At 44.3% G+C, this 19749-nt stretch overlaps 1 protein-coding gene across 1 annotated transcript in view; it reads right to left on the reverse strand.

Annotated features, from left to right (window-relative positions):
• The window catches only part of LOC105381823 (protocadherin-like wing polarity protein stan), a 166135-nt gene that overhangs the window by 26510 nt on the left and 119876 nt on the right, over nucleotides 1–19749 (reverse strand). The window contains exons 25-44 of the mRNA XM_048628886.1: nucleotides 19103–19228; nucleotides 18438–18678; nucleotides 17121–17343; nucleotides 16634–16776; nucleotides 16103–16237; nucleotides 14249–14403; nucleotides 12934–13100; nucleotides 12244–12516; nucleotides 11981–12094; nucleotides 11375–11540; nucleotides 5486–5625; nucleotides 4767–4860; nucleotides 4291–4380; nucleotides 3970–4062; nucleotides 3625–3734; nucleotides 3042–3251; nucleotides 2451–2637; nucleotides 1807–2127; nucleotides 1141–1359; nucleotides 435–855 (exon numbers count right to left, since the gene is read on the reverse strand). Coding sequence (XP_048484843.1) covers nucleotides 435–855; nucleotides 1141–1359; nucleotides 1807–2127; nucleotides 2451–2637; nucleotides 3042–3251; nucleotides 3625–3734; nucleotides 3970–4062; nucleotides 4291–4380; nucleotides 4767–4860; nucleotides 5486–5625; nucleotides 11375–11540; nucleotides 11981–12094; nucleotides 12244–12516; nucleotides 12934–13100; nucleotides 14249–14403; nucleotides 16103–16237; nucleotides 16634–16776; nucleotides 17121–17343; nucleotides 18438–18678; nucleotides 19103–19228 — 3628 coding nt within the window. The remainder of the gene's footprint in view (nucleotides 1–434; nucleotides 856–1140; nucleotides 1360–1806; nucleotides 2128–2450; nucleotides 2638–3041; nucleotides 3252–3624; nucleotides 3735–3969; nucleotides 4063–4290; nucleotides 4381–4766; nucleotides 4861–5485; nucleotides 5626–11374; nucleotides 11541–11980; nucleotides 12095–12243; nucleotides 12517–12933; nucleotides 13101–14248; nucleotides 14404–16102; nucleotides 16238–16633; nucleotides 16777–17120; nucleotides 17344–18437; nucleotides 18679–19102; nucleotides 19229–19749) is intronic.

The following is a 19749-nucleotide window of genomic DNA, read 5'->3' on the forward strand; positions in this document are numbered from 1 at the left end:
CGTGTCTGTTACCTATTTAAGTTTGGCACCGTGGCAAAAGGTTTGGGTGCCGACGGGTGCGCGGGATGTATATAAGAAACTAGCTGTTACTCTTTCACGCCAAAACTACTGAACGGATTTGAATGAAATTTGGTATACATATAATCTAGACCCTGAGAAAGAACATAGACTACTTTTTATCCCGGAATTCCCACGGGAATACTTTTTAAGGCGAAGCGTACCTGGGGGGACAGCTAGTTTATATTATAAGTTAGGATAGGATTAAAGGGCAACCGTGCATTGTAGTGTAGGAATTTGTCCAGGTGTGCGGCAGTTCATAATCTACGTGAAATTCGGCAGCAAATACATTTTTTGATATTGCAGTAAAGAATCTACACTAGACTACAAAGTAAACTATTATAACTATTATATAATAATTATATGAAACCCTTTACCCTCTCAAAGTAGACCAATGAACGCATTGCGGATTGGTCCTCGAACTAAACGTATCTTTGTCTATGTCCAGCCACATTTGCAGTCGTATCGGCGTCTTCAACGTTATGCCACCCAAACTCTTATACACCAACTTCTTAACCCCATCTTTGGTAACATTCCCACTATTTCTCGATTCTTTAGAATCCATAGTTAACGCCATAACCTTCGGTCCATTTTCGCCGTCAATTTTTTCAGGTAAGTTGTCAGTCTCATTTTCTTGCATGTTGGTATTGGATGGGTTTTCTTGTTTTTTGTACGTTGGTTGTATCACTACTGGGGCGTGGTCATCGTCTTGGGGCCACGGGGTTTTAGGGTTGGGGTTTTGATGATTCGAGTGGGGATGTGGACTGTTAGGGTTGCCTCTGTTGTTGTAGGTTATACCTGGAAACAAATAGAAAATAGAAACTATACTGCAGTATCTGTGAAAACTACAAAGAGCTGTTTTGTATATGACTCAGAGTTACGCAAAAGATAATTTTACAGGTCCTGTGTCTCTCATTCTAAGATGTTTTCTACCATCAGCTTCCATTCTAATACTATCGGCTAGGCTACATTTACTTGACTAAGGTCTTCCAAGCTGATTGGAGGCTGCCCTACCCCACATTATCCAAAATTACCCTTTAATCATACAAATAAAACAGGACCTATTGTATCTAAAACACATACCTTCATCATACTGCCTCACACTGCCATCCGAGTACCTCGTATACACATACTGAGGCACAAATAGCGCCACTTGCAATATGGCCGACCCAACTGTCATATTGACCCCCCATCTTCTTGACACAGACTCGTCCATACTCATAGGCATGAGCAGGGATGAGTTGCGCGAATACTGGATGTAGGAGAATACGGCCCGGGACTCGTAGGGCGTGTCCAGGTTTTCTGGAAAGAGGGAGTGAGTTAGAATGCGAATAGAGAAAAGAATAAAATTTATGTAAGGTATGATGCAGGAATTCCAACGGGAAAGCTGTCCAACCGTATTCACATAAAGACTCAATTTAAAATGGCGGATGGACTCATGTTATCTCGCTGTAATCTGTAATCGTCAATCCCTCCTACTGCAACTTTGTAAATACCACCATTCACATAAAATATTGGTTGTCTGGTAGAGATTGACAATATAATAATAATAAATAAGGCCGCCTTTTTGTACTGTTTTTATTTTTAAGTTTTATTTTTGTACAGGTATTTTCTGTTTTGGTGGATTTGCACGAAAATTGTTATTACGAGGATTGTATATTATTGTTTATGTATTTACGAGAGTTGTCACAAAACGAATACTTAAAGTTAAGTATAGTAAATTTTCTATTGTAAACACAATCTGCTTACCCTGAAAGCTGCGATCACTGATCCCCAGCAGATCCAACGGCAGCAGCACTCGACTGTACTTATCAAACTTGTTCTTATTCTTCACATAGTTATTATACTTCGGGAACGAAACTGTAGGACTTAAAGCTTTCTTCTTCAACACCTTCCCAGTCCCATAGTACCCTGGTCCTTGAATAGGCGAATGGATGAAGGCAGAAGTGTCGGGCAAGATGACTCTTTCAGTGGTGTAAGATTCAGAGTCCAGGTTTTTGTGTAGCTGGTTCAGTTGTGAGGGTTCGAAGCCGTAGATCGATTCCGCTGTTACTACGTCTACGCCGATTACTGTGGGAAGAAATTGTGGTAAATATTAGATTTTGTTTCAAAGACATTTTCACTTAAAATTCTGCCGGATGGTGAATAATTTTACCAACTATTATGCTGGTGTTATGTGAGTTTCGATGCAATAACTAGGTACAAATCTTTCGGATACATCCAAAATCCGAAAGCAATTAAGTAGGTATTTATTTGCCAGACTTGGAATCGAACCAGAGATCAGAATCAGCGCTGACCGCCGCACCATACGATCAACTCAGTTGTCTAAGGATCAACTCCATGACGAAAATGTAGCAAAACAAATGTTTGTAACTAAAATCCTTCTAACTTACCCATATGCTTAGTAGCGATCTCGAAGGGGCTCGTATACGTGTCTCGTTGGTTCTCCGCCAGCACTGAGATGTATTTGTCGAACTTCTGCAACAACAGCTCGACCCCGTGGCCCGTCAGCTCGTGGATTCGACGCCATTCGACGCTGTACTTCGTGTCCACGATTGTGTTTGCTGAGTTCACTATGTTCTGTGGACAAATGTGTATTTTAGATCATCAGGTACTATAAATTATTACTTTCCAAATAAAATAAAATAAAAAATTAATAAATAATTGTGAGGGTTTTTGGTACTTTATTCTTTTGACTTAATATGTAAGTACATTAAATATGATGGATATTTTTAAATCATATAATTTAAACGGGAAACCATTCTAAGACGAGTTGCAGCTGGAAAAAGCTAATAAGTCAGGGAAAAAGTCACAGAGGAATCGATAATAAAACATCGAAATAAAAGTCAACCATCAAAAATATCCTTCCTCATTAGCTTAGGGGATTTTTGCATCATTACAATAACCATAGCGTTGCTCTCGATCTACCGACGATATTCAAGTCCTAGTATTTTAGTCTCTATCCCTAATTATCCACCACTCACCCGTATATAATCCTTGTCCTGGCTATGCGTAAGATTCAGCCCAGCCTGCTTGATCTCATGGTTGAGTAGCTCCAACAAGACCCCTTCTCCCACCAGCACATCAGCTCCATATAGTGTCGGCGTGTTGGCGCAAGCGGTGGAGAGGTCTTCGGCCAGGCGGACCCCGACGAAGGTGTTCACTTGCAGCTCGCCTGTCTCAATCTTGTGCAGCTGTGGAAAGGATGGGGTTAGATACTAATAGGTTGTAATCTGTCTAAGGCTGTAGTCGTCGTCATATCGTGTCGGTGACCAGTACAGCGCATCTAGGGGTTGTCACTGTGGTGAAAGGATAGCTGGCCAATCAGAATAGTGTCGGTAACTGCCCAGGGTTAAATCATAGCTCCGAATATAATACCAACTTAAACTTAACCGCATGATAAAAATTTATCCAAGTAGGGAATCATGCAAACAATAAAATGACATGAACGTTAGCCCACATAATGTTTTAGCCAGTCCGATTGCCCAGGGCGCGCCGGAAGTATAATAAAGTACACATCATATAATTATTTGAGTCCTTGAAATCCCTGTTCTACTCTGCACGCACCTGTTTCCTGAGCTGGTAGAAGGTGGCGGTGGTGCAGTTGAACATGTCAGGCTCCTGCCAGGGCACCACGCTCTCCTTGACACATGATCGGGACGCCTTGCCGCTTGAACCTGCAGATATCAGAATATTTGTAGCAACAGCTGGTTATGATAAAAAAACTCCATTTACGCTATGTCGCTCGTTCTCTATTTGTCAAATACAGTAATTCGTCACTAACGCATCATACTGACATTTAGGATAACTTTCATGATTATACTGTAGAGCCTGAAACGGTAGCAATTGATTGATACTAATAGACGAACACTCGACTAATTATAGCCAACGTTTATACATAGATATATTTACCTGTGGGACAGTCCGTGATAGCTTCGTTGCCAAACTTCGTCCTCGGCCACCACACGCCCCGCGCGAATGACCGTGGACATCCATCATACACAACTGCAAGAAAAAACACACTTTTTAAAAGGTATAACTTTAGGATGTAGAGATTGTAGAGCCTAAAGTTAATGGTTCTAACTAATGGCTAAAGTACCTAATGAATAGTTTATACGAATATTAAAATTCATTAGTTCCGAATCGTATCGAAAGAAAACAGCCTTTATTCAGGAAAGAAGGCAGAAGAAGAATGGATGCAGGATGAATATAAATGGATAATTAAATTATTACCTTCACATCCGCTCGGCACCACTTCAGCGTAGACGTGGGCACATCTGTCACACGCGCGCCCGATCACGCCGCTGCGGCAGTGGCATTGACCTGGGGTTTCAAACATAAGTATATGTATAAGCTGATGATTACAAAGGTAAAGTATGTGTATGTTCGGAAATGATTGTTTTTGTGACATTCTCGCGAGTAAAAGTCGTGATTCGTGTAACTCATCAGCTGTCTGTGGTAGCGGCTGAATCATTATTGTGTTTTGTTTTTAGAGCGATATAATGTGACCCCGAGTGTTTTTAGCCATATGTCTCTCCAGAGGAAGGTCAATCTCCAGTAGCCAGTAGTGATGATGATATTAGATGATGAATGAGGAGGAGGACATCTGAATGAGGTCGTTTCTTTGTTTATCGAGCCAGACTCGCCACAGTCAGCTTACAGATTTTCAGATTTTTACTAAGGTACCTATGTGTGTTTTGTAAACCAACCTGTAAGTGGATCACAGGAGCTGTTGTTAGACCCGGCGGGGTAGCAGGCACACGGCAGACAGACGGACGAGTCGGCAGGCTTGTAGTGGTTCTCCTGTGGAAATAGTATTTTGATTAACTACCTTGCATGTTCTGTGCAAGTACAACTTTGTGAATAACATGTAGGAGAAACCTATGCGCCTTATTGTATGCTGTAGACAGCTATACTTCTCTTTTTGTATACTATGAAAATATAGGTACTTGCTAGAAGTAAGCACAGGTTTACATAAGGAAGAACCTAAAGGTGACCAATTGATGCTGCGGACAATTTCTTTGCGTAGGTAAACTACCCTAAAGATGATTCTGAAACTTCTACACACACGTTTAACTGGTTGTAAGTACGTAAGTAAGGGGCAGAGAAACCTGACTCCTCTCAGAAGCATTGTTACTATGAGCGGGGGGTCAGGTTTTTCTGCACCTGACCGTACAATCAGACTCACTTTGCAATGGCACTGCCCGGTCTTCCTGTCACAATGCGGGTGGTACCCGTCGCTGAGGCGACACTCGCAGGGGCCGCACGCCTCGTTGCCGAAAAACTAAAACTTTAAACCCAGCCGGGCCTCCTATATGCGGATACCCAAAGCGGATGCTTGTCACGAAGCTGCTTTCTTTTGTTTAACCATACGCCTGACTAAAATATTGTAACTATGCAACCCTACTGTCACATGAATAAGACTCACCTTGCAATGGCACTGCCCAGTTTTCCTATCACAATGCGGGTGGTACCCGTCGTTGAGGCGACACTCGCAGGGGCCGCACGCCTCGTTGCCCCACCAGCCCGACGGGCACGAGTGGGCGGCTATCTCCACGCAGCCCGTGTCTGGAGGGAGAGGAATGATGGTTTATTTTTGTTGATATTAGATAGAGGGTTGCCTGTAAGAGGTCGCTTTTAGTGATACTTGAGTCTGGAAGGAAGTTAGGTAAGTTGTTTTGAGCTCTTTCATAGACCTTGCGCGTGATTTTTAATAGCAGCGTTTTACCTGAAATAAAACGCATATTAAAGTACTTACCTAACTGGAAGCTTTATTAATGAGAGAGCATTTCCGTTTCCGTCGAAGACTATCCAGTAACCTTCCTCTTTGTGTGTCAATTCCGGTGCTCAGTGGCGCCACCTGGCGGTCGTGCGGTGCAACTTTACTTCGTAAGTTGCTCACCGCGCCCTTCCCTTATTGGCTCGAATTCACCAGGCAGAAATGACTTAAAGCTTCCAGTTAGGTAAGTACTTTAATATGCGTTTTATTTCAGGTAAAACGCTGCTATTAAATTACTTGACCGTCACTGGAAGCTTTATTAATGAGACCTGTTTGTTATCGCCTGGTGACGCCACTGCTTCTGTAATTGAGATCGCCAATGTGACTAATTATATAACATATTAAAAGACAATGTATTATTAGCATTTTTCTCTTTATTTAAGAATCATATAATCAAGGTAGGTACAAGGCCTGTGATTAGATATAAAATAATGTTATGTTAGGAACACTTATTAATTAAACTACAGTAATGAACTATAATCATTATTTAAATTAACAATTAGTTAACATCAAGAATCAATAGGATTAAATAATCGTGTGACACTACTAGACTGATTATTACAATTCATTCTTATTTCACGTCTGTAAAACTTCCTAAAAGTATTGGCTGACCTCCAGTTACCGCGAGCCAGAATATCATCAATATGTTGATTTTCAAACCAACTCTTAGAAGCTACTGCAGATCTAACACTTCCTGGGCTAGCTTCAATATCGGCTTCCTTAAATAAATATAGTTTTAACCCATCCTGCGATCACTGTACGTGAAGCTGGTTTTGCCACCCCCCTTACAGTAATGAAAAGATTATCAGTTCCTGATACTTCACGTCGCTCCTGCAATAACGTGATAGTCCTATCTATCCAAAAGGGGGGATTCAGATTTAAATTATTTTCGTTGACTAGTAACTTCCAGCCGGACTGACTATAGTTACTGTTGTCGGTCTTTGAACCAAATTGTGGCCAAAATATTACAAATTGATCCGATTTTACATAATGATCCAAATCAACTGCAAGTAACGTTAAATCATGAATACGCCTACCGGAGCATAGCAAAAGGAGTATAGCCGTATGACGGGATACTTGAAAAGTATTATTTTGGTCAATTGCGTAGTTAGATATAAAGGAAATTAATTTGCTTACGTCCCAAATTGGTGATTTATTATTTACCTTCGGATTTTTTAGAGCAATTGATTTTAGCACGTGTTTTACTAACACATGCGAACTTAAAACACTCGATATTTCGGTATTGCAAAGGGTGGAAACCACGGATTTATGCAAAAGAATTGTATTGTAAGACAGTCTATTAACTAAATATAAATCGGATAAGAACTGTGCCAATTCTGAACCTGTAGGGTTTTTTGCATCCAACTGTTTTCTACTACACCAAGTTACCCACCTCTTCCAAGCGATTTGGTAAGTTTTTAAAGTTGACTGCCGCCATGAGTCCTTCAAAAGTGATATTTGATCAGTGTTCCATGACTCTATCGCCTGGGACCACCCCCACATCTCCACACCTCTAGAACAATCTCGTCTACTTGCGGGGGAGCGAGGCCTGTCGAGGTGTCTACTAGGTGTTTCTGTAGGTTCTTCAGAGTCATTGGGGCAGATAGGGCTCTGGCTCTTAGATCTGCTCGCCAGAACACTTTCTCCCACCGGGGTGCAACTATTAAGTATACTCCTGTTGAGTGATTCAGGTGCATCAGTACTTTTGGGATCAAGAACGGTGGTGGGAAAATCCACGCAAGCTGGTAATGCCAGGTCACGCTGAACGCATCGTGAAGAAGGGCTTGGTGATCTGTAAGATCTCGAGTTGCATAATTGCAGACTACGTGCGCGGTGGCTGAGGCGAACAGGTCGATCACTGGAGTTCCCCATTTTGAAAATATGGTCTGCATACACGCTGGCAAAAGATGCCACTCCGGGGGTAGTTTGTGTCGCGACAGACTGTCGGCATTGCTGTTGTATCTGCCTGGTAGATAGTGTATGCTGAACACTATCTGGTAATGGTCTAGCAAGCTCAGGATTTGATAAGTCAATTCCATTAGAGGTGGTGATTTGGTGCCTCCCTCTTTCTTTAAATGAGCGACTGCGGTTTTGTTGTCGCATTGAATTAATAACGACCTGCCGGAAATTGTGTGGGCTTGACTCTGAAGGGCATACAGAATTGCAAGCATCTCTTTTTGGTTGCAGTGCAACTTTTGGTCCTGAAGAGACCAAGTTCCCGATAGGGCTAGGTGGTTTAGTTGGGCGCCCCAGGCCTCGTCCGAGGCATCCGTGGTCAGGAAGTTTACCGGAGGTGGTTGATGCAATAGAGACGACATTTGGCAATTCTGTATCCACCACTTTAGTTCTGCGATGACATCTACAGTTAGTGTGTAAGTTTTTGTCGAGTTGGGCGGTATGGTATTTAGGAACATTATTAAGTGTCGATGATTTAGACGACCCCGTGGTACGACAAAACTGGCGAAGTTCAGTAACCCCACTATTTTCTGGACGTCTTTTATGTTTACTGTGTCTTGATCGAGAACACGACTGATCTTTTGTCTCATGGAAACAATCTTTTCCTGTGGCAACGATTTGTGATTTTCCCAAGGTGCCCATAGAATACCTAGGTATATTATACTCTTTTGAGGCTGGAGAACTGACTTCTCGAAATTTATTACCCATCCTAACGTCTGTAATGTATGTACTGTTAGTCGAACATGTTCCTGAAGTATATCTATATCCTGATGTACGATCAAATAGTCGTCCAGGAATACTAATATCCTGACGTTCCACTTGTCTCGCAACATTTGGGCGACCCAGTTTGATAGGATTGAAAAAGTTTTGGGAGCCGTGCTCAGACCGAACGGTAAGGAGGTCATCTCTAACAGTTCTTGATTGTATATTAGGCGAAGAAAGCGCCTCTGTGACTTCGTGACTTTCAGATGGAAGTATGCTTGGGAAAGGTCGATCTTGCAAAGCCAGTCTTGGGGTTGTAGAAAGTCTGGGACGCGATACATGTTTATCAAATGAAAGGGTTCTGTCATGACGTAGTAATTCAGAGCTTTGAGATTGAAAATGGGGCGGGCTGATCCGTCCGCCTTCGGTACCAGAAACATGGGGGATATGAAACTTGGGGACGGTTGAGCTATTTTTAAAATGCCCTGCGATTTCATTTTTTCCACGACTGCAGACATTTCGTTCGAGACAGGTGTGTGAAATGGACCTTTGTTTACATTTGGAAAAATTAACGGAGGCTTTTGCCAAAACGGTATGCGATACCCCTGGATCAATTTCAAAATAATCGTTGGTGCTCCCATTAGTTGCCACTGATTTTGGTATTGTGCTAACTGACCTGCTTGGAATGGAGCTGAGTCATTGTTTATACCCCCTATGTCTTGTCTTGTTTCCCCTTTGGGTACTCTGTCTTCCCCTAGAACTCCCACTATCGGGCCGCGAGCCTCGATTTTGAAAGGGCGCTCTTGAATATGAGCTATTATCGACCCTTAGTTGTTGAGTTCTTTGCGTGGGGGCACTAGATTTGTATCCACCCCGCGAGGGTGGGTTGTAAGATGGCCCAGACACATAATGTGGCTCTTGAAAGCCATGAGCTCCACGCGATGGAACTGCTTGTCTCCGGGTCGCCTGCCCCCGCGAGGGGCGGCTGTTACCCTGACTTGATTTTTGGGCTTGTTGTTCTGACCTCGGTGGCCAGAATGCCTTGCGGACCCCACCAGCCTTTTCTAACGCAGCGGTGAAAGATTCAGACTCAAACAAGTATGTGGAAGACGGTGGTATCCTAGAAAGGGTGGCTTTGACTAACGGGTCCCGAACCTGAGTGGTAATAGCGTCTCGACGCATCTCTATGCTTTCTGCCCGGTGACCGCAGACTAATTGTAATAAGTCTGATGTAATTTTATGGAAACTGCCACTTTGGAACAACTCATCAATCTTATTATTTAGAGTATCAAACGTTATACCATCATTATCTTTTGCCCAGGTTAAAATATTACGTAAGTTTTCTTGTAATGCCTCTTTTTGCTTTAGTACGCAGTAAGTGATGGCAGCATAGGCCTTCTCTGTATTTGCTTGATTACGCAAGGTATCATACATTTTCACCTCCTCGTTTGTTTCGAGGTCTATGAAGCCTGGAGTATGATTATAAGTCTTCTGCGTGTCGGCGTACCTAACCTCTGACCAAGCAGTGCTACCAAGGCGCTGGACATCAGAAAGCATCTTTAGAAAAACGTCAGGTGTTTTTGGAATGGAAGGTTCTTTTAATTTAGTTTCCAGACTAAAAGTGAAATCTTTCGTCAGTTTAGGACTTTCCTCTCGTTGGTCGAGGTCTTGTGAACCTGCAACGCTATCATAAAGATGCCCGCTAACTCCAGAGCATACTGATGTTGCGTCATTGTCCTGCATGCCGTCACACGGCAAGTCGGTATTGCCAGAAGGAGTAATATATTTGCGAAGCTCACCCAGTTCCTTGAACAGCTGATCCATCCTTTGATCAGTACGACTCTCGTGCTTACTCTTCTTACGGCGGTGCCGGCGGGAGCGCTTGCTGCGTTTCGCAGACGAGCACGTGTCGCTGGAGCTGGACGAGCAGCTGCTGGAGCTGCTGCTGCTGCTGACGCGGCGACGGCGGCGGCGGCGGCGCGGGGGGGTGCCTCCGTCCCGGTCTGGCACAGGGACCGACCCATGACTCGGGCCCGGCACAGGCTCCATATTAGGTACTACTGCAATAATAACACCGGTACACAACTAATCTTAACTAAACTTTTACCTCAAACATGAGGGTAGGATGATTTTAACGAAAAACAAAATTAAAATATCTTTTAACTGGTCTAATATACACTAATAACAAGATCCGAACGGGAAACCGTTAAATTAAATGATCTTGTGCCTATAGTGTGCCTTGTGTGTATAGATTATGTAAATTTAAAAGCCAGTTGTTTAAAAAATATTAAAAGGTTACTTACATGTAGGTGCTACACTTACACTTTTAAATTTTGTTCTAACTTTTTCAACACTGAATTTAAAATATATTTTTTAAATTTAATATTTAAACGGTCGCAGAGACAGTCTGCTGCGCACGATGTTGCCTCGACGGAGTTTAAAACGCCAATGAGGGAAGGGCGCGGTGAGCAACTTACGAAGTAAAGTTGCACCGCACGACCGCCAGGTGGCGCCACTGAGCACCGGAATTGACACACAAAGAGGAAGGTTACTGGATAGTCTTCGACGGAAACGGAAATGCTCTCTCATTAATAAAGCTTCCAGTGACGGTCAAGTAATTTAATAGAGGATTTTATCTATAGATATAGATAGATCGGAAAGCTGATATATCTACACAGATACATTATTATATCCACATTAATACCCAAGTCCCGAGTACCTACAAATTTATCTCCCAGACGGGGACCGAATCCGCGACCTTCGACATAGCAGTCAGGGTAACTAAGCAGCAACCACATGAACCACTACACCTTTTGTTCATCAGCCTTTTACTTTGTTGGTTTGTACCATGTGACTACTGTGACTACTCCGTGCACTGACCAGTGAGCTTGTGCCGGGGCGGGCAGCGACACTGGTACCCGCCCGGCTGCTCCACGCACGCGGCGCCCCCGCACGGGAGCAGCGCGCACGCACCCACGCACTGCGGGCCCGCGCGTCCGGGCTCGCATTCGCAGGTTGTGCGGTCCCAGGATGTCACGCATTTGCTCTGTAGGGGTAGAAGGTAGGGTTAATATGGTAAAGGTAAGTTTTAAGTAGGCTTGGTAGTAGTGATCTGATTGCCATGAACGGAGAACTTGGCAACCAGACTTATACCTTGTTTCACGGGGAAAGACATCTGACAGGACCCTTATTACATTCGAATAAGGGAAGTTTTAGTTTGTATCAAATGTCCATCCCCGTGAAAAAAGGTGTAGATTGGTGCCTCAAACTGTCACTGTCATTTTATATATACGGAGCAAAATTTTCATTTCTATCAATATTAATAGTGTACGGTAGTTGGCGAGAAGTGAACGCATAATGTGCCTTAATCACTAGAGATAAATAGGACGAGGAGGATGTTTTAGGTATCCTGCAGCGGATGTGTAGTGAGTGATGAAATGGGGATAAAATGTTTCCATAACATCATAATTGTTCAGAAATACTTACAAATGGCGGACAAACAGCCAGCGCACAGTCAGCCTTGGACTCGCACCCGTCTCGCACGTTCTCTCTGACAGTCGGGCGGTTCAGTAGCGACTGTTGCGTCCCCACTCTCACATCCTGAAATAAGATAAAATTGTTGTATACTGCGAACTACGTAACTTGACCAAAATGAGCTTTTCAAGTCCCATTGGCGGTATAGGTCACCACAAACTACCCCTTTATCGATTTAAGTCGAGAGCATAAATTATGTTATTCATTTGCCTCACCTGTATGCAACCTTCGAAGTAGCCCATCTCATTCACCAATAGCCCCGCAGTAGAATCCGGCCCGCCAATCAGGATCTTCCCAATGTACTGTCCTTGCACCTTATTGGCTAGCATCGGCTGTAGCACATTCCTCAGTCCGTAGTCTATGGCCACTGCTATATCTGTGCCGAGCCATTTTATTTCCACTCTGTGCCATTCGCCGTCGGCCAGTGATGCCGTGGGGAATAGCATGGTTTCGCCGTTGTAGGTATACTGGAGCAGGCCGGATTTTAACTGTGAAAGTAAAATGTAATGTCATAAATTAGTGTTTAATCCTATCAGGATTTGGGTTTATCTAAAGATGATTTGGAATGAAGAAAATCAAAAAGATAAAATATTACAGCGCCCATACTTTTATCTCATATCAGTGATCATTCTCCAATCTTGGGTAAGTACCGATATTATTTCAGTATCGGAAATTTGAGTTACACTTTAGCCATGTTAGTATATGCTTTAGCCATTATAAATCAGATTATAGGTCCTCTCGCTCGCACCTAAAGGAATGCAAAGGAATGCGAATACTATGAAGTATAGTCAAGAGTCAAGGCTTAAGCATAGTCAGTAAAGCTGCTAGCTGGATAAAGAGGGCCGATGAAATAGCGAAGAATATCCAGCAAATTATTATAAACATAACTAAACCCTATTACTTACACTAATAGCAACAGTACTATTCTGGCCGACTTGTATGGACATCAAGAAGGCGTCCTGCTGCCACGTCCTCAGAGACAGCGCGTTGAGCCACGGCAGCTGGATGGGCCGTAGTAGAGGGTTGAACGAGAGCACGCCGTCGCCGCTGAACCGCCAGGGGGGGGAAGTCGCTGGGGGTAGGGAGGGGGGAAAGTAAAATTTAGTACTTACATTAGAAAAAAAATAAAGGAATAAATATTTATTTGACATCCTGACATACAGCAAAAAAAATAGACAACAGAGAAAAAAATAAGGGTCGCTGTCCAGAGTGTCAAAAAGGCACCTGCTCAGCACGTGCTGTGGACAGTGAAGGCCAGGAGAGTATTACTCACGCTCAGCACAGTCCTTGCCCGTATACCCCTCGGGGCACACGCAGCGCGGGGCGTCCCACAGGGCGCGGCACTCGGCGCCGTTGTAGCACGGGGCCGAGCCGCAGTGCGCGCGCTTCTCCGGACACCCGGGGTCTATGCTATCCTGGTACCTGAACCTGGCTTTATCGAATGGAACCTTTGTGATATCTCCCCGGGGTCTATGCTATTCTATTCCTAGTAGTTTCTCTCTCACCTTTGTGATGTCTCATTGATTTCTAAACTGCCTTCCTAAGGCCCGGTTCAGTGCGACGCGGACAGTCCGCACGCGGATGAAGTTTTGCGTCCATTGCGGATGAATTTGAGGCTTTGAACGCGCTGTAAGGTTTCATACTTATTATCGTCCGCCGCGGACGTCTGCCTGTCTCATCCACGTCGCACTAAATTGGCCCTAAGCTTGGACCATTGTCAACTGCGGGTTGGTCACTTCTAAATGCGCTAGATCTCGATTTCCTAAATAATCATTTTATTGTATTAGTCCATCATCTACTCACTCTCAGCGCAGTCCTTGCCCGTATACCCCTCGGGGCACACGCAGCGCGGGGCGTCCCACAGGGCGCGGCACTCGGCGCCGTTGTAGCACGGGGCCGAGCCGCAGTGCGCGCGCTTCTCCGGACACCCGGGGTCTATGCTATCCTGGTACTTTCATCTGACTCTCTCACCTTTGCGATGTCTCATTGACGTCTAAACTGCCTTCCTAAGGCCCGGTTCAGTGCGACGCGGACCGTCCGCACGCTAATAAGGTTTTGCGTCTGTTGCGGATGAATTCGTCGCTCTTAGCCACGCGGACAGCTTCGAATAGGCCCTAAGTTTGGAGCATTACCCACCACGCTGGTCCACTGTGGGTTCATACATCTAGATGCGCTGTCAAATAGTATTTTATCGTGTTATTTCAACACGTAGGTACTCACTCTCAGCACAGTCCTTGCCCGTATACCCCTCGGGGCACACGCAGCGCGGGGCGTCCCACAGGGCGCGGCACTCGGCGCCGTTGTAGCACGGGGCCGAGCCGCAGTGCGCGCGCTTCTCCGGACACCCGGGGATTGTGCCGTTGTCGGCTACGAAGCTGGGGGCGGGGGTTGGGTGATAAGTAAATAAATTAATAGAAAAAATATAGAAGTACTAAATGTATTGATTATTTTTCCTCTGGTTTCAAAGAACACAGTTGAAGTTATAGTAACGAATCGAACCCAGGACGTTTGAAGGTTTTGTTACCGTACTCGGTATAAGTAAACGGTGCTGTGTTCAGTCTTCATCGTCACGGTATTTCACATTTCCGATATATACCTATGTTACGATGGTGATTTATTTTCTTTTAATTAGCGTTCCTTAAGTCTACTATAGATTGGCAAGTTGCTTGGCGACCCTCCTTGCGGGGTGAAAGACGCGGAAGGGACGAGGTACCCAAGACGACAGCGGGTAGCGGGAGGGTAGCGGGGAAGGGCAACGCGTGCACTGCATGTCATTGTTACGGCAGTCTCGGCCGCGCAGCCGAGGCGGCCACATGTCTTATATAGTCTGTCATAATTTGAGTGCGACCCACATGAGATCATTGATCCTGAGACCATTAGTCTTAGGATGAGTGTTGAGGCCTTTTCAATATTATCATTATATTATTATTAGGTATCTATAATTCGTTAACAAAATAACGTTAAGAACAAAAAATCGTATAATGTCTCAATATAGGGGCTTCTTGTAGAACAGCGTACCGGATCAGTCATGCTACGCGGCTAAAGGTTGGTACTGCGCAGTCAGATATGAAAAAGTAAACAACAGAGACGAAGAGTCCATATGACAGTGCGTCAGTTGTCAGTTCTTGTAACTAGGAAAGCAACCAAAATTTATGTGATTTAATGAAAGTAATTAATGAGCAAAACACAGAGAAAAATTACAAAATTGATGAAATTTTTGAAAGAAAATGGTCATATCGTGCTTCGCCTACCCCCATACCACCTGGAATTAAATCCTATTGAACTTGTGTGGCGGTACGTGAAAGGCGAGCTCGCAAGAATGTCGATTGACTCTAACTTAGATAAAGAGATAAAAGACTTAGAGTTGCTTTTCTCTAATTATTCGCCTGAAAAGTGGAGAAATTGTGACGGCCATGTCATAAAAAATTAAGACGAATATTATAAATCTGATAGAGTATTTGACGATGTATTGGACAGGTATGTTATTGTTTGTTTATAATTTAATGTAAATTAAACATAAAATATTATAGGTGTACACTGAACTAATATGACTGGCGTACTCTAGTACATTATACTTCAAAGTAGGTATAATGTTTTTTGGTTTTTGTCTTAGATTTATAATTGAAGTTAATGAAAACGATGATGAAGATGAGGATGACGACGACGATGAACAAGTTCAAACGGAGAGTGAACGTGAAAGTGACATGGAAATTGATTTATAAAATAAAACACTTTTACATAAATAAATTCAAATTGGTAGATATTCTGAAGGTAAACACCCAAATTTTAATGCTGTCAAACTATAAATTTTAAGCTAAATATGTCATTTACGGGAACACTCATAGAATAAAATTTTACTTAGGTCAGAAATAGTTACAAGCTATCGCGAGATTAATCCGGGCACACTTTTCTACGTGTGTAGCATGTCGTGCTACCTCGCCCCCGCCACTTCTTTCACCCCGCAAGGAGGGTCGCCAAGTAACTTGCCACATTATAGGAACCCTTATTCATATTATTTTGTAATTCGTTTCAAAGAAAGCTTCGTAGACACAAATAAGATTAATAGTATTTTACCTGTTCAAATCGACGAACTTGTGATCGATGTAAAGATCAGAGATGCAGCCCACGAAGTCCTTGTTCTTCACTTGGAAGCTGCTGGGGATGTTCGGCAGCCCGCCGATCTGAAGCGGACCCGTCAGGTCTAGGAACCTGTGGACATTGGGACTGATGATCTATTATTATTCTTTACATACATAGGATAAAAAAAAATCTACAACTCTACAAACACTTTTCTTCTATGAAAGCTATATAACAAAACACCGAATAAAGACTTTTTATCTTATCTTTATCAAAAGGTTTCAAACCAAACAAAAGCACCTGATAAAATGTAGCTCTATACTCTTTGCATGATGGTTATGGTGGCGTCTCCGTATATCGTGGCGGGCACATTTTTCGCCTTAGCCTCTATGGTGGGCCATTATGCGTTAAATACGTATGGGATGACTAGCTAGGTAAGCCACACAAGCTTGTGAGAGCTAGTCTAGCGGCGACGACCATGTAGGTAATGTAGGATGTCAAGCAGCATTCTTTAGCAATTTTAATTACCTATGGCAAGTCTCCGTCGGTATATCACATCGTTTCGGCAGCTCTCTAGTGGAGGTGTTCGCGCATGCGTACTTCACCCCGAACTGCGCCGCGCCGGCCAATGCGAGCCGCTTGTCGCAGTCGTCCAATGACATCGTCGCCGTCTGGGGATACAAACGTGTGTTATTGGTCAGTTGTTTGTTTAGGTTTAGTATAGAAGCACGAAACTTGGTGACAGAGATTAGGCGCTCGGAAACCAGGATAGAAATTTAGGAAAACATACCTATATACCTAGGCGGATATAAATCTCCTTTCCAGCTACGCCATACTTTTACGTCAAAATGTGAAAGTGATTAGTCGGAATAGGAATGTAGACGAGATCCTCCGGAAGGTTATTTTCTTTCACGACGTAACAGATACTTTCCTAAATTTTCGCTAGAAACAGAACGTAGGTTTGTAGACGTAGCATTGTCAAGCTTGCCCTTCTAGTTACTGTATAATATCTTACCCGATTAAAGTAATCAATATGCACAGTATGCCACTCCCCGCTAGCCACGTCCGCCTCCACAGTGACACTAGTACTCGCGCCTCCCAGTGAGAATGAGAACCGCAGCCCCGCCCCGCCCCCGCGCCCCGCGCCGCCGCTGATCAGCTCCAGGGCTATGTAGTCGTGGCGCTCGTTGTACCGACCGTTGTATAGGAGGAGGCCCGAGGATTGTTGGGTGGCGAATCTGGTGGAGGAATGAATGAATGAATTAAATTATGAGTTATATAAAAAAATAAATATAGATAATGGTATACAAAAGTATTGTTAAGAGGCAGATATACCTGACCCCACTCAGAAGTATTTTTACTATGAGAGGAGGGTCAGGTCCTACAGTTACAGAATTGTAAGGCATATGAGTAAGTAACACTTGAACTAAAGTAGGTATAGATGGAGCGACTGGCTCCGAAATGCCATTTTGATTTTTTCTTTAAAATTGGAAATGAAATGACCTAATCAGCAAGTCGCATGTTTTTTTTTAACCAGTGCCTAAATACAGACTCCCTGAGAGGGATATAGAAACCTGACCCCTCTCACAAGCATTGTTATTATGAGGGAGGTCAGGTTTCTCTGCACCTGACCGTACCATGCTCCCATGTAGGATATGAAGTAGGTACTATTATGCTCCACATACGAGCATGAGGGTGTCCCACACACTACCAACCTGAGACTCAAGCTGAGCCGATGGCGCATCTTAAGACCTCCGAATGTCAACGCGGAGTGCGGCGGGAAGCTCCGTGCCTTCAGCTCGCACGCCGGGGTGGTGTACTCCGGCTCCAGCGAGCAGCCCTGGCAGAGCACCCGCCCGAGGCCCTACATAGATAGTTAGAGGGCGTGCCACACCTATATGCGAAACTTAGAGGGTGTTATACGCCTATATGCGGAGCTAGAGAGTCCCACGATACACTCTACCAACCTGAGACACAGGCTGAGCCGATGGCGTATCTTGAGTGAGCAGCCCTTGCAGATCACGCCGCCCGAGGATCTATATGCGCAGCTAAAGGGTGTCCCACGCTACAACTACCAACCTGAGCCTCAAGCTGAGCCGATGGCGCATCTTAAGGCCGTTGAACGTGAGCGCGGAGTGCGGCGGGAAGCTCCGTGCCTTCAGCTCGCAGGCCGGGGTGGTGTACTCCGGCTCCAGCGAGCAGCCCTGGCAGAGCACCCGCCCGAGGCCCTACATAGATAGCTAGAGGGCGTGCCACACCTATATGCGAAACTAGAAGGTGTTCTACACTTATATGCGGAGCTAGAGGGTGTCCCACGCTATACAACACCAACCTGAGCCTCAAGCTGAGTCGATGGCGCATCTTAAGCCCGTTGAACGTGAGCGCGGAGTGCGGCGGGAAGCTCCGTGCCTTCAGCTCGCACGCCGGGGTGGTGTACTCCGGCTCCAGCGAGCAGCCCTGGCAGAGCACGCCGCCCTCAGCACGCGCCACGCACTGCGCGCCGCCGCGGCAGTAGGTGCCCTCGCCGTTGAGGCTGCAGGTCGCGTTGGTTAGGATTGTTTCGCAGTTTGTTCCTGTGGGGTTAATTTCTGGGTTATGTGGAGTATAAGGGTATAAGACAAGATAGAAGAGGATAGCTTTAAATAGATATCCATAAAAGTATGCTAATTACTTCCACGTAAAGGCTAACGTAGACTTTGGAAACCATCCAGCCCGCTAGATCAACATCCTTAGAAATGTCGGTATTAGCCACTCATTTAACGGTTATATTAAGGTCGAGAACAGAGTGTTGTGTGCGTTATGCTGCTCATTGAGTGGCCAGTTCTCTCAAACAAACTATCCAGTTGTATCGTACCAATGGATATTATAACACATATACATATAGGTATATGCTCACGACTGTAATGTTCGAAGGGGTAGTCAGAGGTGATTTGCAAGTGAGTCACCCGCTTTTCGCTGTACATTTTGTACTGGATATTATAAGTATGTATAAATTACCAGTAAACCCAGCTGCGCAGACGCAGGTGTACCCGCCCTCGCGGCGCAGGCACGAGCCGCCATTAGCACAGGGTGACGAGTAGCAAAGGTCCACTTCTGTGTCGCACATGTAGTGGTCGTGGGAGCCTGGATAAAAAAATATATAAGGTATATATGAGTAGGTGATGATTTATTTAGGTAGTAATTTACTTTACCTACCTAAATAAATCATCTGTTAGGTAATGTACCTACTTTACTGTGGGGTAGACGGAATTGCTGCAGTAAATTTAACGAAGTAGGTATGTAATTTCATTGTTAGGCCTAATATAAGGCGACCGGTCGGTATTTTTTCGGGATAGGTAATCGCGGGAAATAACTGGCGCAATAGAAATTTGGCTTTTCACTTAGTATACTAACAACTTATGTATTCTGAATCTTTTAATACGATCCAAACTAAGCTAAGAAAACTCTCGATCACGTGACATCAAACTATCCTTCTCGTAGCTATGTTATCATAATATTCATAATCACCAATAGCAGAATTGTTATAATGTGGCAAGTTACTTGGCGACCCTCCTTGCGGGGTGAAAGAAGTGGCGGGGGCGAGGTAGCACGACATGCTACACACGTAGAAAAGTGTGCCCGGATTAATCTCGCGATAGCTTGTA

Source organism: Plutella xylostella, chromosome 22 (genome assembly GCF_932276165.1).
Source record: "Plutella xylostella chromosome 22, ilPluXylo3.1, whole genome shotgun sequence".
In the NCBI taxonomy this organism is placed as follows: domain Eukaryota; kingdom Metazoa; phylum Arthropoda; class Insecta; order Lepidoptera; family Plutellidae; genus Plutella; species Plutella xylostella.